Genomic DNA, 15,361 nt, shown 5'->3' on the forward strand with positions numbered 1-15,361 from the left:
CATCTGCAGCGCTGGGCCCCCCGCGGCACCTCGTGACCACGGGGTGTCCTTGCGAGGGGCACGGAACGCGCTGGCACACGTGACGGGCTCGACGTCAGATCCAGGCCGAGAGGGAGCTGATAGACCCCGGAGCGAGTGAGTTGATCCCGAGGTCTGCCGGAATACCATTCCTGTAAATTATATGCGAATCATCAGTGGATTTCCCAACTGATTCCCAATTTATCCCGAGCACAGATTCCATTAGCTAGCGGGGAGAGGAGTGACAGGAGGGGTGGGGGGGGGGAGGGAAACTTTCACTCTAGGAACACTGGATGAATGTGAGTCTGGGAACACTGGGAGTAAAGTGTCACACTGGGAATACGGGAGAGAATGTCACTCGAGGAATATTGGAAATGATATGTCACACTGGGGAAACGGGAGAAGAATGCCACTCTACTGCCAGAGAATGTCACTCTGGGAACATTGGGAGTAAAATGTGACCCTGGGAATATGGAAGAAAATGTCACTCTGGGAATATTGGGCATAAGATGTGACACTGGGAAAACTGGGGAAGAATGCCACTCGAGAGATACTGGGAGAGAATGTCACTCCGGGAATATGGGAAGTGAATAACACCCGAGGAATATTGGGGGCAAATGTCACTTTTGGGAATATTAGGAGTAATATGTTACACTGTGAATACTGGGAGAAAATTGCCTCTTGGAATACTGAAGGAAAATGTTGCACAATAATATTGGGAAAGAATGTCACTCTGGGAACACTGGAGGAAAATTTTATGCTGGGAATATGGGAATGAATATCACTCTGGCGATATTGGGAGTAGAATGTTCTGCTTGGAATACCGCGAGAGAATGTCACTTTGGGAATACTAGGGTAAATGTTACACGGGAATATTGGGAGAGAAAGTCACTCTGGGAACATAGAGAGTAGAAGAAACAAAGGGGCTGGATTCTCCGTGATAGGCAGGGAGAGCAGGATCAGTCATGCGATGGGAAGAACGTTGAAGTCTCCACCATCACCATTCATAGCTCCTGACTATGAAATCCATGTTGCCACAGCAACTTAGACTCCCGGAGTAAACTGTAAGTCACCACCACAGAGTATATCCAGCACAGAGCTATCCAGCTCAACCAGTCCATTCTGGTCTTTATTCTCCACTCAAGCTTCCTCCCATCCTTTTCCACCTAAATCTATAATGGTAACCCTTTGTTCCCTTCCCCCTCATATGCTTTGTCCAGATTCCCAACAAACACTCTTCACCTCAACTGTGGTAGCGAGTTCCACACTCTCACTGCTCTCTGGGTAAAGAACTTTATATTGAGGACATTATATTGAGGGTTTCTAGTTATGGTCTCCCCTAAAAGGGGAAACATTCTCGCGCTATCCACTCAATCGAAACCTTTCCGAATTTTAAAGCTATCTATTGGGTCACTCCGCGGCCTTCCCCTTCCACGGGAAAGACACGCAGCCTGTCAATCTATTCCTGATAGCATCCTTTTGTATTTCTGGTATCATCCTTGTAAAGTTTGGGTGGGATTCTCCGGTCCCCCAGTCGCGTGTTTCTTGGCAGCGCGTTCGATGGCGGCGGGAATCTATCACCCTATTCCGCCTGGAGCCGGCGAGAACAGCGAATCCTAACGGCTGGAGATTTCTGGCCTTTGTCTGCACCCTCCCCCGGTGTTACATCCTTTTATTGAGCTATTTTGATCAAATTCAAAGACTGTTGAAGAGGAAAAATTAAAGCCCGTTCTCCCTTCTTTTGGAATTGGGTTGCTAAGTAGGAGTCAAAGTTTTCTGATTGTAGAACCAATAATGTGGAATAACAAAAGGAAATAATCCTTTGCCCGGAATGACACGGAAACATTTGCAGGGAGGGCGGGGGAAAGAACAAGCGAGTGGGACCAGTGGATACAAAGAGCTGGCACAAGAGTAATGGATCGAATGGCCTGCTTTGGTCCTTGTTAGATTCTCTGAGCTGCTGCAGCGTCAAACCTGGTTTCTTGGAATGTGTTTGGAATGATCGTAGCAGCTCTTCCTCCGTCTGCTGAACAGCCAGTGTGCCGAGGATGAGGTTCAGATATTCCTCACACAGGGTATGGATCACAATGAAGGAACCTGCAGTTGGAAAGCAGAGGAGAGCCTTTGCATTTTGTCAATGTGAGGTCCGGCGCTCCCTCATGCAGGAGATCACTGGTTGGAAAGGACAGTAGAGAAGACAATATGAAGCAGGAAGTAACGCTGAGCACCCTGAGAAAGACGTTATGAGTAGGAGAGAGTGAGGTAAGTCTTCATTTCCACCCAGCAAGGACACAGAAACGTGGATGAAGGTATAGGACGCTTGAAGGAAGAATCAGAGAAGGTCAGACAAACACGGAAATGAAGTCTCGCATTTGTGTAGCCCTTCTCGTGACCAGCCTCTGGTTTTACAGCCAATTAAGTACTTTTGAAGTGGAGTCACTGTTGTAATGTAGGAAAAGCGGCAGCCAATTTGTGCCCAGCAAGCTCCCACAAACGGCAAATGCAATCATGACCAGCTGGAGTGTTTTTGTGATGTTGACCCAGGGATTAATATCGGTACAGGACACCGGGGATAGCTCCACTGCTAACTCTTCAAAATAGTGCCAGAGGGTCTGTTACGGCCACCCCAGAGGGCAGACGGGGCCTCGGTGTAACATCTTATCCAAAAGCCAGCACTTCTGACAGTGCTGCACTCACTCATTATCACAGTGAAGAATCAGTGTTAATGTTTGTGCTCAAGTCCCTGGTGAGGGACCATTTGCCAATTGGACGGCTACCATTGTTCCCTTGTGTACTGTCCAGGAATATAAGATTGGATTGTAAACATAGAGTGTAGCCAGAATAAAGGTTCAAATGAGGACAGTAAAAGGCCTTGAGTTTTGTTTTCACAGGCTGTCTGTAAGTAAATGGATAGACACGGTTTTCTGAGGCTGTGGGAGGCGACTGAAAGAAGCTCCGTGGTTAAAATGGATATACTTGGTAGCACGATGGCGCAGTGGCTAGCACTGCTGCCTCACGGCACCGAGGTCGCAGGTTTGATCCCAACCCTGGGTCACTGTCCGTGTGGAGTTTACACATTCACCCCCCACAATCCAAAGATGTGCAGGGTGGGTGGATTGGCCACGCTAAATTGCCCCTTCATTATCTACTTGAAGGGGCGAGGTTTGCTGGGCTGTGGGAAAGGACAGGGGAGTGAGAACGATTGGATAGCTCTCTCAGGCACGATGGGCCGAATGGCCATCTTCTACCTTGTATCATTCTTTAATTCAAAACCGATTGCACCTGTTGGAAATCCAGTTGCTTACTCTGGAACTTTCTTCCCCCGAAAAGCTGACAAAGCTGAGAGACAATTGAAAATTTCAAAACTGAGTTTAGTTTCTCAAGGATCTGAAGGGTCAAATCACTAAGGTAGGTCAGTGAAATTCGGACCCAGACCGACGACGATCTAATTGGACAGTCTCAAGGGGGCTGAATGGCCTCCTCCTGTTCCTATGTTCATAATGCTGATATACCTGCTGTCTTTTTCGGGGTTTCATTTTTTAAAAAATGCTTTAAAAAAAGTGTGCTTCCCACGATGCAATGACACTTGACTCCAGCGTGGAAATGGGCGTTGAAAGAGCCACGCATAACAGCAGAGCTGTAATTGTGGAAAGTGTTAACCTCTGGAAAATTGCACAAGGTCGTAAAATTAAATGATGCAAGGTGTGCACACAACAGATAATATACTGTCCGGGGAATGTCATCAGTTAAATTAGTTAAATTGGAGACGCCGGCGTTGGACTGGGGTGAGCACAGTAAGACGTCTTACAACACCAGGTTAAAGTCCAACAGGTTTGTTTCGAATCACTAGCTTTCGGAGCACATGTTGGACTTTAACCTGGTGTTGTAAGACTTCTTACTGTGGTCAGTTAAATTGCTCTGTGAAAGTTTACGCTTTGGAATATATTCCAGGCCTATTGGTTTCTACATAATTAAAACATAAAGTAATCATTCCATTGGGGTAAGACACCCAAAACCTCCTCCGAGTGCAGAGCTTAATAATGTTTTTTAAATTTAGAGTACCCAATTATTTTTTTTCCAATTAAGGGGCAATTTAGCGTGGCCAATCCACCCACCCTACACATCTTTGGGTTGTGGGGGTGAAGCCCACGCAGACACGGGGAGAATGTGCAAACTCCGCACGGACAGTGACCCAGGGCCGGGATTCGAACCCAGGTCCTCAGCGCCGTGAGGCTGCAGTGTTTTTTTTTTTTTTAAATTTAGTGTATCCAATTAATTTTTTTTTTCCAATTAAGGGGCAATTTAGCATGGCCAATTCACCTACCCTGCACATCTTTGGGTTGTGGGGGTGAAACCCACGCAAACACGGGGAGAATGTGCAAACTCCACACGGACAGTGACCCAGAGCCGGGATCGAACCTGGGACCTCGGCGCCGTGAGGCAACAGGGCTAACCCACTGCACCACCGTGCTGCCCCGAGGCTGCAGTGTTAACCATTGCGCCACCGTGCTACCCTCAGAGCTTAATAATAATTTTAAATCTTTATTAGTGTCACAAATAGGCTTACATTAACAATAAGGTTATTATGAAAATCCTCTAGTTGCCACACTCCGTCGTCTGTTCGGGTACACAGAGGGAGAATTCAGAATGTTCAATTCACCTAACAGCACGTCTTTCAGGACTTGTGGGAGGAAACCGGAGCACCCGGAGGAAAATGAAATGAAATGAAAAATGAAAATCGCTTATTGTCACAAGTAGGCTTCAATGAAGTTACTGTGAAAAGCCCCTAGTCGCCACATTCCGGCGCCTGTTCGGGGAGGCTGGTACGGGAAGGCCACACAGACTCTGAGAGAACGTGCAGACTCCGCACAGTGACCCAAGCCGGGAATCAAACCCAGGTCCCTGGTACTGTGAAGCCACAGTGTTAACCACTGTGCTGCCGTGCCACCCATAGGTGTGAACGTTGGGTATTTGGGCTCCATGGAGAGCACTCTGGTCTCTCAGTCAGAAGGAGTTAACATTGTATCCAGAGACCTGAGCACATAGTCCAGGCTGGCCCTCCCGTGCAGCATCGAGGGAGTGCTGTGCCATTGGAAATGCCGTCTTGCTGCTGAGATGATGAACCGAGGACGTTTCTGCTCTCTCAGGTGGATGTGAAAAATTCCTCGGCACCACTTTGAGATGAACAGCTGTTTCCACCCACTCCTTGTCCCGCTGACCCCCATCCCGATTAATAGTCGTCCCTGAAGCAACATCACTGGGAGCTTGCTGTGCACAAACTGGCTGTTGTGGTTCCTACAGTGGCGACACTTCAAAAGTATTTCACTGGCTGCAGAGTGTGGTGATATGCATCACTGTAAATACACAAGGGGTTAATGTAAATACACTACGACTAAGTAAACACTACAGGGAGCACCAGAGACATCATGACACACAGACATACAGCTAATCAACACATAGAATAGACACGGCCAATGGGCAGTCAAGACACCCAGAGGTGACACTACCACAAGGGGGTATTACACAACCCATATATAAGGACAGGGCACACATGCTCTGTCTCTTTCCACAGGCGACACCTAGTGAGAAGGACAGGGGCAGATCGGAAGCATCACACCCACCACGTGGCTGAGAGAAGACTGGTTAGTTAGACTGAGTTACTACAGCAAGATTAGCAGGAGAGTCAAACTCATAGACAACTGTGCTAATGGTTCAATAAATCACGTTGAACTTACTTCAAAGTCTGGAGTATCTTTTGGTCAAAGCTGCATCGAGTTGCAGCCTGTGTTATCCCAGAGTACATAACACATCACAGAGCACTTTGAGGGACCTGAGGTCATGAAATGTGCCGAATAAATGCAAATTTGCACTTCATCAAAATCCTAAATTTTCAACCAACAAAGTAGAGTCTGAATGTGTTTCCTTGATGGTAAGAGATAGGAGCAGGCCATTCAGCCCATCGAGCCTGTTCCGCCATGCGATAAGATCATGACGGATCTGACTGTGATGGGATTTTCCACACCCCTGCGGCGTGTTTTCCGGTGGCGAAGCGGCTCGCCATTGGCCGATGGCGAGATCTTCCTGCCCCGGAAGACGTTTCAATGACGTTTTGCCATTGATTGTTGCTGCAGGGGCTGCCATTGGGATGGCAGGACTGGAAGATCCCACTGGCAGAAAGGGCCGGAAAATCAGGCCCTCGGCTCCACTTTGCTGCCCACTGCCTACCCATGACCCTTGACAATAAGGGGGTGCGTTTGGAGGTGATGCGCTGTTCCATACCACAGCTTCTTGCCTGTCGGAGAGTCAGCTCGTGCAATATCTTGGAGGACAGGAAGTTCCAGTGCAGAGTCAGGACCCGTACACAATCCTGAAGAGGGGATTTCCTGTCTTTACGGTACTGTGGAGAGCAAAAAGACGCAGTCAGAAAGAGCCAATGGCAATCGGACAAAGAGCGGTTTAAGCTGCTGTGTTTTATTTAATGGTCCATTTATGGAGTCAGAATCATCACCAGCTACAAGCTGAAGGTGAAGTTAATGTATAGCTGGGAGGGGATAATGATTTCCCTGGCTGCTGTGAGTACTGGCATCGTTACTATGTCAACTCAATGGTCTCTGAGTCAGAAGGCTGCAGGTTGAAGTCCAATCCCAGAGCGTAATCCAGACTCACACTCGGTGCAGTACTGAGGGAGTGCTTCACTGTCAGAGGTGCTGAATTATGAATGGGATGTTAAGCTGAGGTGTTGTCTGCCCGTTCAGGTGGGTGTAGGAGGTCCCATATATTCAGAGAACAGCTGCTAGGGGAATTCTCCTACTTGTCTTGGCCAACTTTGGTCCCAAAACCAACACCACTAAAAACAGATGGACTGGATGTCCATCTCTTGCTGTTTGTGGGGATCTGTTTGGTGATCGCTATGTTTGACTACATGACAAAGCCTGTGGAGTGGCCTGGGACATCCTGAAAATGTGAAATATTTATATACACATATATAATAATAATCTTTCTTATTGTACAAGCTGGCTTACATTAACATGGCAATGAAGTTACAGTGAAAAGCCCCTAGTCGCTACAGTCTGGTGCCTGTTCGGGTACGCAGAGGGAGAATTCAGAATGTCCAATTTACCTAACAGCACGTCTTCCAGGATTTGTGGGAGGAAACCGGAGCACCCGGAGGAAACCCACGCAGACACGATGAGAACGTGCAGACTCCACACAGACAGTGACTCAAGCCGGATTCGAACCTGGGACCCTGGAGATGTGAAGCCACAGTTCTAACCACTGTGCTACCGTGCTGCCCTTCTGTTGTTTCTTTGTTATAAGAAGAAAGTGCAGTTTACCAGAGATACGAGTTACAGTTTTGAAAAGACACCTAAGAAGTTAGCATTTTCCCTACTTCGGTCTGAGGGGGTTAAAGGGGCACTTTTTGAAGGAACATTGAGTTTATGATGAGCAATGAGAAAGAAAGATGTTGCATTTTTATAGCACCGTTTACAATATCGGGGTGTCCCAGAATGGCTTCACAACCTCACTATAGCTGCTGTTGTAATGTAGTAAACACAGCAGCCGACTTGCGTACAGTCTGCTCCCACACGTGTGTGAGGTACTGTGCCTCATACACGTTCTCCTGATCTCTGCGTGGGTTTCCTCCGGGTGCTCCGGTTTCCTCCCACAGTCCAAAGATGTGCAGGTTAGGTGGATTGGCCATGATAAATTACCCCTTCGTGCCCAGGGATGTGCAGGTTGGGTGGATTGGCTATGCTAAATTATCCCTTCGTGCCCAGGGATGTGCAGGTTGGGTGGGGTTGCAGGGATAGGGCGGGTGCCTGGTGAGGGTCAGTGCAGACTCGATGGGCCGAATGGCCTCCTTCTCCACTGTGGTGATTCTATGGGTAGACACACAGCATTGCTATAAGTAATCAGATAAATTGTTCCATAGTGTTGGTCTTTTAATTTAAAATTTTAAAATTAAAAAAAAAAATGTAAATTATAATTTTAGAGTACCCAATTCATTTTTTCCAATTAAGGGGAGATTTAGCGTGGCCAATCCACCTAGCCTGCACATCTTTGGGTTGTGGGGGTGAAACCCACGCAAACACGGGGAGAATGTGCAAACTCCACACGGACAGTGACCCAGAGCCGGGATCGAACCTGGGACCTCGGCGCCGTGAGGCAGCAATGCTAACCACTGCGCCACCGTGCTGCCCCCATAGTGTTGTTGGTCACGATATAAATATTGGGAGAGGACGAGAGGGACTGCTTTTCTTCAAAGTAGTGCTGAGCGATCTTTTGCCAAAGAGCACTGACAGTCTTTCAGGTGAATGCTTTATCCGATAGATGGCATTCCCATCCCCTGCAGCACTCCTTCGCTACTGCCATTGTGTTTTTAAAATAAATATTTTTATTCTCCTCTTTCACATTTTCTCCCAAATTTGCACCCACCAACAATAAACAATAAGCAGTAATGAATGTAATGTCAATCCCCACATCAATAACAACGATCCATCCTCCCACCAAACCCCCAAACATTAGCCCGCATGTTCACATAAGCAAATGACAAAAAGGAATCAGGGATTACCCATAGTCACCATTTACACATACAGTTCCCCTCCCCCCAACCCTCCCAACCACCCCCCCACTAATGTTTGATGTTATCCAATTCTTGAAAGTGCATAATGAATAATGCCCATTGTGTTGTTTCTTGTGTCTTAATAAAGCTAGTAGTCTCAAAGTTGGAGAAGATGCTTTATTGTGAATTTGTTCTGTCTTCAGACCTTAACTTACAGCTACCTCAAATGCTGCCAGCCTGTCCTGCTGCCAAGTCCCCCTTCTGTGAAGTGTGTCCTCACTTCCTGTCCCTCTGTATTTATAGCTCTCCCGTGCTCCCTCTAGTGCTTGCTCAGTTGTATTGCATCTACACTGATACACAATCACCACACCCATGACTTGTAGAACCCCTCCATCCTTCCCCTCAGCTCAAACGTAACTTTCTCAAGAGTCAAGAATTCCAACAGGTCCCCCCGCCACGCCAGGGCACAGGGTGGAGAGGCTGCTCTCCATCCCATCACGATCCGCCTTCGGGCGATCAACGAGGCAAAGGCTACAACATCTGCCTCTGCACCCGTTTCTAACCCCGGCCGGTCCGACACCCCGAATATGGCCTCCCGAGTGCCCGGGTCCATTTTCACGTGCACCATTTTAGAAATTACCCTAAAAACCTCCTTCCAGTAACCCTCCAGCTTTGGACAGGACCAAAACACGTGAACGTGATTTGCGGAGCCTCCCCTGCAACGTTCACACACATCTTCTACCCCCTCAAAGAGCCAGCTCATCCTCGCCCTTGTAAGGTGCGCTCTATACACCACCTTCAGCTGTATCAGCCCCAACCTCGCGCACGAGGTGGAGGCATTCATTCTCCAGGGCACCTCACACCAGAACCCCTCCTCCATATCCTCTCCCAACTCTTCCTCCCACTTTGCTTTGATCCCTTCCAGCGGAGCCTTCTCCTCTTCCAAAATAGCCCCATAAACCGCTGACACTACCCCCTTCTCCAGTCTCCCTGTCGTCAGCACCTCCTCCAGCAATGTGGAGGTCGGATCCACCGGGAAGCTCTGTATCTCCTTTCTGGCAAAATCCCGAACCTGCATGTATCTAAACATTTCTCCCTGCTCCCAGCTCCCTCAATCCTGCAAACCGACCACCCAAGAACCAAATCTTTTAATGCCTTAATCCCCTTCTCCTCCCATTTCCGTCCCACTTCCCTGGCTCAAATGTGTGGGGCGGGATTCTCCCAACGTGAGACTAAGTGCCGACGCCGGAGTGAAAACCGGAGTGTTTCACTCCGGCGTCGGAGGCCGCTCCTCGCCCCCTATTCTCCCACCCCTGAGGGGCTAGTAGCGGCACCGAGTCATTTACGCACGCCGGGCCTTGGCGCCGTGTAAAAGAGGCGCCGCGTAAATGGTTGCCGTCCTCCCCGCGGGCGCCTCGCAAGTAATGTCGGATTGATCTTGCGGGGTGGCGGAGGAAAGGAGTGCATCCTTCAGAGACACCGGCCCGCCGATCGGTGGGCACCGATCACGGGCCAGACCCCTTTTGATCGCCTCCCCGGTGCTCGATCCTCCCTCCCCCCCCCCCCCCCAGAGGCCGGCCCCGCAGCGTTCACGCGCTGTTCACGCCGGCAGCGACCATGTGTGGTTGGCGCCGGTGTGAACCCGTCGTATTGGGCAGGCCGCTCGGCCCATTTGGGCCGGAGAATCGCCGCTCGCCCGTTACAAACAGCGAGCAGCGATTCTCCGAGCGGCCTGCCGTGAATCTTGGCGCGCCGTTTTGGGGGGGCTGGGAGAATCGCGTGCGGGTGCTGGGGCGGCGTGGCGGGACTCGCTCAGCGCCCCCACGATTCTCCCACCCGGCGTGGTGGGGGGGGGGGGGGGAGAATTGCGCCCGTGGCTCCCCCGAATCGGCATTTCCCCTGACCCTGCCCTCAACCCGAAGTGCTGGCGAAACTACCTCCAAATTCTCAAAGAAGCTATTACTGCCATTGCTTTTTTTTTTTTTTTTTTTTTTTTTTTTTAAATTTTAGAATATCCAATTCATTTTTTCAATTAAGGGGCAATTTAACGTGGCCAATCCACCTAACCTGCACATCTTTGGGTTGTGGGGGTGAAACCCACGCAGACACGGGGAGAATGTGCAAACTCCTCACAGACAGTGACCCAGGGCCGGGATTCGAACCCGGGTCCTCAGCGCCGTAGGCAGCAATGCTAACCACTGTGCCACCGTGCCGCCCTTACTGCCATTGCTAATTGCATTTAACAATTCTGTTACAAGGGGAAGTTGCCATGGTCACTCAAGAAGTTGTGCGCTGCCGGATTGTGCGATACCTTTGAAACGTATTTCTCCACAATGCTATCGAGCCAGTTCGTGAAGGTCTCTATGGACGCAGGTTTCTGCAGAAGTAACTGAAACTCTTTGACACCTGCAAGTAAAGATAAGAATTGTTTGATGCTAACTGTTGAAGGCTCACTCACATTCCAGCATTCGCCGAACATCACCAGGGTTATCTGAAATCTGCCGCCCATATCTGGTCTGGCCTGCATGTGACTCCAGACCCACAGCAATGTGGTTCATTCCTAATGCCCTCAGGAATGGACAATAAATGCTGGCCCAGGCCCACATCCTTATAATCTTTATTATTGTCACAAGTAGGCTTACATTAACAATTAAGTTACTGTGAAAATCTCCTAGTTGCCGCACTCGGGTAACACAGAGTGAGAATTCAGAATGTCCAATTCACCTAACAAGCACATCTTTCGGCATCCCCATGAACAAGTAAAAACATCAGGCCTGAGACCGTCGATGTACCTTTGAGAACTGATGACTTGTCCACAGGGAAACTATCTCTGGGTCCGGCTGCCATGTGAAGTTGATTGAATGCAATGTTCAAATCTAACGCCAGCAAATCTTGCATCATACAAGCCACATGGTTCTGGTCTGATAGCACTGACCTTGCTACCTGTGAGGAAGAGGTAAATAAAATACATCGATGAACAGTTACTCCACAGCGGTGCGGGTTAGATGGGTTGAATGGCCTTGGCTCATTCCCATTGTCTACCTGGTCACACTCTCACACCTTCTAGACGAACAGGTAAACCTGCTCCTCTCACCTGGGCAATGTACAGGAATGAGATCTGCCTCTTTATCAATCCTAGCGTGGTCCGGGCAACTAGAATATATAAAAAAAACAACTCTTAGCCCGAGACAGGGGAGAAGGCACGTTATAAAACAGAGTTCCACAAATGTCTCTCATCAGCAGGTGTACTTTTAAAGGAGGTTGCATTTCGCTTCAAAAAAGGAGTTTTAAAAATGTTTTAATGTTTAAGGAAAGGGTTCCAACTACAAGAATGATCGAAGAAGGAATCTCACCATCGAGACAGGTGGGTGGGGGGATTTTTAATTTGGGACAGATATCTCCCTCGGACTCCTCAGCGTGAGGCCTGGGCTATTTTAACTCCGCAGTTGAAGTGTTGGATAATGCAGACCTGCGAGGTTAACATAGACTACCAACACTGAGGGAGGTTCAACTCTATTTTATTAACTAACTATTAACTAATCGACATACGATAACTGTGGGTTTACACTATGCTAGTTTAACCAGAGACCTGTGCCTGTCCGAACCAGTTGAATCTCTCAGCACGTGCTGTGAGTCTGTGCTAGACTTGATGAGTTCTTGTTCTACTGAGAGGCAGCACCCAGAATGAGCGGGAACCGTGGTGCCCTCTGCCTTTATAGTGCGTGTATTCTAACTGGTGATTGGCTGCGGTGTTTGTGCATGTTGATTGGTCCCAGTGTGTGTCCATCAGTGTGTGTGTCTGCACCATGATATACTGGTGTATATTATGACAGCAGTAAACAGTTTATTTTAGACGTGTTGCCGCTAGCATTTGTTTTCAAATTCCCTCTATGGACCCCCCCCTCCTTGACTTCCTCCGCTCTGAAACATGGAAAATAGAAGCAGGAGGAACCCATTTGGCCCTTCAAACCTGTTGTAGTCATTCCCATTCCAAATCATTGATCAAGGATGTGATTCTGGTGCATTTCCCACACTGATTTGTGCAGCACATCTTCTGATCGCTTCTATCTTTTTTATATCTCTGGCACGGTAGCACAGTGGTTACCACGGTTGCTTCACAGCGCCAGGGACCCAGGTCCGATTCCCGGCTTGGGTCACTGTCTGTGCGGAGTCTGCACGTTCTCCCCGTGTCTGCGTGGGTTTCCTCCGGGTGCTCCGGTTTCCTCCCACAAGTCCCGAAAGACGTGCTTGTTAGGTAAGTTGGGCATTCTGAATTCTCCCTCGGTGTCCCCAAACAGGCACCGGAGTGTGGTGATTCGGGACTTTTCACAGTAACGTCATTGCAGTGTTAATGCCGACTTGTGACAAGAAAGATTATTTTATGAGGATCCTGCACACACCTTGCACCCTGGAGGATTGGGCAAACATTTACTAAACTCTGGCGGGGTGGGGGTTTCCACCATTATAAAAGAATGAGAGAGATACACGAGGAGAATTTATTCAATGTTATGCTACCTTGTGTTTTTTTACTCCGAATTCCAGGTGAGATTCCCTCCAGAGAATAGGCCAACCACCCAGGTAGTTGCTTTGTGAAGCTCATAAGTTCTGTAGTTAAACTGAAAGTAGATAACAGATCAGCACTTGTGTTCCAGGTTAAAAATTTGTGTTGATAACTTATACCCAAGGATTATAAATGGGGCCTTACCCTTCTGGTATGTCCATCATTGAGGATGGTATTAAGACATCAATAAATGCCTGTCAGAAATGAAATGGTCTGTGAATATTTCAGATGTTACATTTGACCTAGTGCTATAGTCCTGAATAGGGTGGGATTCTCCCAGTCCTGGGCCGGGCCGGAGAATCCCCGCGACCGGCTTACTCCGCCCCGACGCCGGCAGGCGGTTCTCCACAGAGCGGAGAATCGGCGCATGCGCGGATCCTGTGGCGCACAGTTTGCGCCGGGATCGGCAGCTGGAGCGACGCGAACTGCTCCAGCGCCGTGCTGGCCCCCTGTAGAGGGCCTCCCGCCCATGGAGCTCAAAACTATCTGGGAAAACAAATATGTAAGTTTGGAAAAAAACACTTCAAATGTGAAAATCGATCATTTCTCCTCCACCCTGTCTTCAGACACACTCATAGAACAAAGAACAAAAAAAAGTACAACACAGGAACAGGCCCTTCGGCCCTCCAAGCCCGTGCCGACCATGCTGCCCGTCTAAACTAAAATCTTCTACACTTCCGGGATCCGTATCCCTCTATTCCCATCCTATTCATGTATTTGTCCAGATGCCCCTTAAACCTCACTATCGTCCCTGCTTCCACCACCTCCTCCGGCAGCGAGTTCCAGGCACCCACTACCCTCAAGTAAAAAACTTGCCTCGTACGTCCACTGTAAACCTTGTCCCCCGCACCTTAAACCAATGCCCCCTAGTAATTTATCCCTCTACCCTGGGGAAAAGCCTCTGACTATCCACTCTGTCTAAGCACCTCATAATTTTGTAGACCTCTATCAGGTCCCCCCTCAACCTCCTTCGTTCCAGTGAGAACAAACCGAGTTTATTCAACCGCTCCTCATAGCTAATGCCCTCCATACCAGGCAACATCCTGGTAAATCTCTTCTGCACCCTCTCTAAAGCCTCCACATCCTTCTAGTAGTGTGGCGACCAGAATTGAACACATTACTCCAAGTGTGGCCTAACTAAGGTTCTCTACAGCTGCAACATGACTTGCCAATTCTTATACTCAATGCCCCGGCCAATGAAGGCAAGCATGCCATATGCTTTCACAGTAACTTCATTGAAGCCAACTTGTGACAATAAGCGATTTTCATTTCATGCCTAATGTGTTCAATTACACCCTGAACAAGAGGAATCGCAGCGGTATCCAGCTGTTACCTTGTACAGAATGGAATCGTAAAAGCCGACGGTATCGACAATGAGCTCCTCTCTCAGCAGCGAGTGGAGGTGACGTGGTAATCCTTGCCAAAAGTGCAGCAGCAAACCAGGAACCTGTGACATTGGGGGGGGGGGGGGGGGGGGGGGGGGGGAGAAGCAGCAGTTTACAACTGGATTCGGGATCCAATAAGCAACAGAATTAAAAGAACATACGCACAATTAGGAGCAGGCGTAGGCCATTCAGCCCCTCGACCCTGGTCCACCATTTGATTAGATTGTGTCTTGATATGATTGCGGCCTCAACCCCACTCTCTTATTGACCCCCGACCCCTTTTGATTCCCTTGCCCATCTGGAATCCCCCTAACTCGGCCTAAACAATGGCCCAGAATCCCCTGCCCTCTGGGGAAGGGAACTTCACAGACCAGTGGCCACTGATGGAAAAAGACATTTATCCGCATCTCAGTTTCAAATAGGAGGCCCCTTCTTCTCAAAACGCATCGCTCCCACAAGGTTGCATTTGTATAGCACCTTTCCCCTCCTGAGGATGTCCTGAAACACTTCACGACAAACGGATTGCGTGTGAGGTGTACTTTCTTCTGATACGGGGCGGCAGCCACCGCACACACAGGACGACCCTTCAGGTGATTGGTTCATCGGTCCCTCGGCAACACTCCGTGGCGGCATGGCAGCACAGTGGTTAGCACTGTTGCTTCACAGCTCCAGGACCCCAGGTTCGATTCCCGGCTTGGTCACTGTCCATGTGGAGTCTGCACGTTCTCCCCGTGTCTGCGTGGGTTTCCTCCGGGTGCTCCGGTTTCCTCCCACATGTCCCGAAAGACGTGCTGTTAGGTGAATTGGACATTCTGAATTCACCGTCTGTGTAGC

The 15,361-nt window shown here is 49.0% G+C and overlaps 1 protein-coding gene across 1 annotated transcript; it reads right to left on the bottom strand.

Moving 5' to 3' along the window:
- Positions 1-293: 293 nt before the first annotated feature.
- On the bottom strand, positions 294-14,569 carry LOC119965045 (DNA-binding protein RFX6-like). Its single transcript, XM_038795310.1, has 9 exons — positions 14,476-14,569; positions 13,287-13,336; positions 13,097-13,197; positions 11,676-11,734; positions 11,374-11,524; positions 10,893-10,987; positions 6,298-6,415; positions 1,993-2,115; positions 294-481 (listed from the first exon to the last, which is right to left on the bottom strand). The coding sequence occupies exons 2-9, from the start codon at positions 13,304-13,306 to the stop codon at positions 294-296; spliced, it is 855 nt and encodes a 284-aa protein (XP_038651238.1). The 5' UTR covers positions 13,307-13,336; positions 14,476-14,569.
- Between the last annotated feature and the right edge of the window lie 792 nt (positions 14,570-15,361).

The sequence above is a fragment of the Scyliorhinus canicula genome, chromosome 1 (genome assembly GCF_902713615.1).
Source record: "Scyliorhinus canicula chromosome 1, sScyCan1.1, whole genome shotgun sequence".
Classification (NCBI taxonomy): Eukaryota; Metazoa; Chordata; class Chondrichthyes; order Carcharhiniformes; family Scyliorhinidae; genus Scyliorhinus; species Scyliorhinus canicula.

Coding starts and splice junctions, on each gene's coding strand:
- LOC119965045 (XM_038795310.1), bottom strand. CDS start 13,306: ATGATGGACATACCAGAAGG. Junction 13,198..13,286: donor ATGATGGACATACCAGAAGG/GTAAGGCCCCAT, acceptor ATCTACTTTCAG/TTTAACTACAGAACTTATGA. Junction 482..1,992: donor AACACATTCCAAGAAACCAG/GTTTGACGCTGC, acceptor CCATATTCCCAG/GGTCACATTTTACTCCCAAT.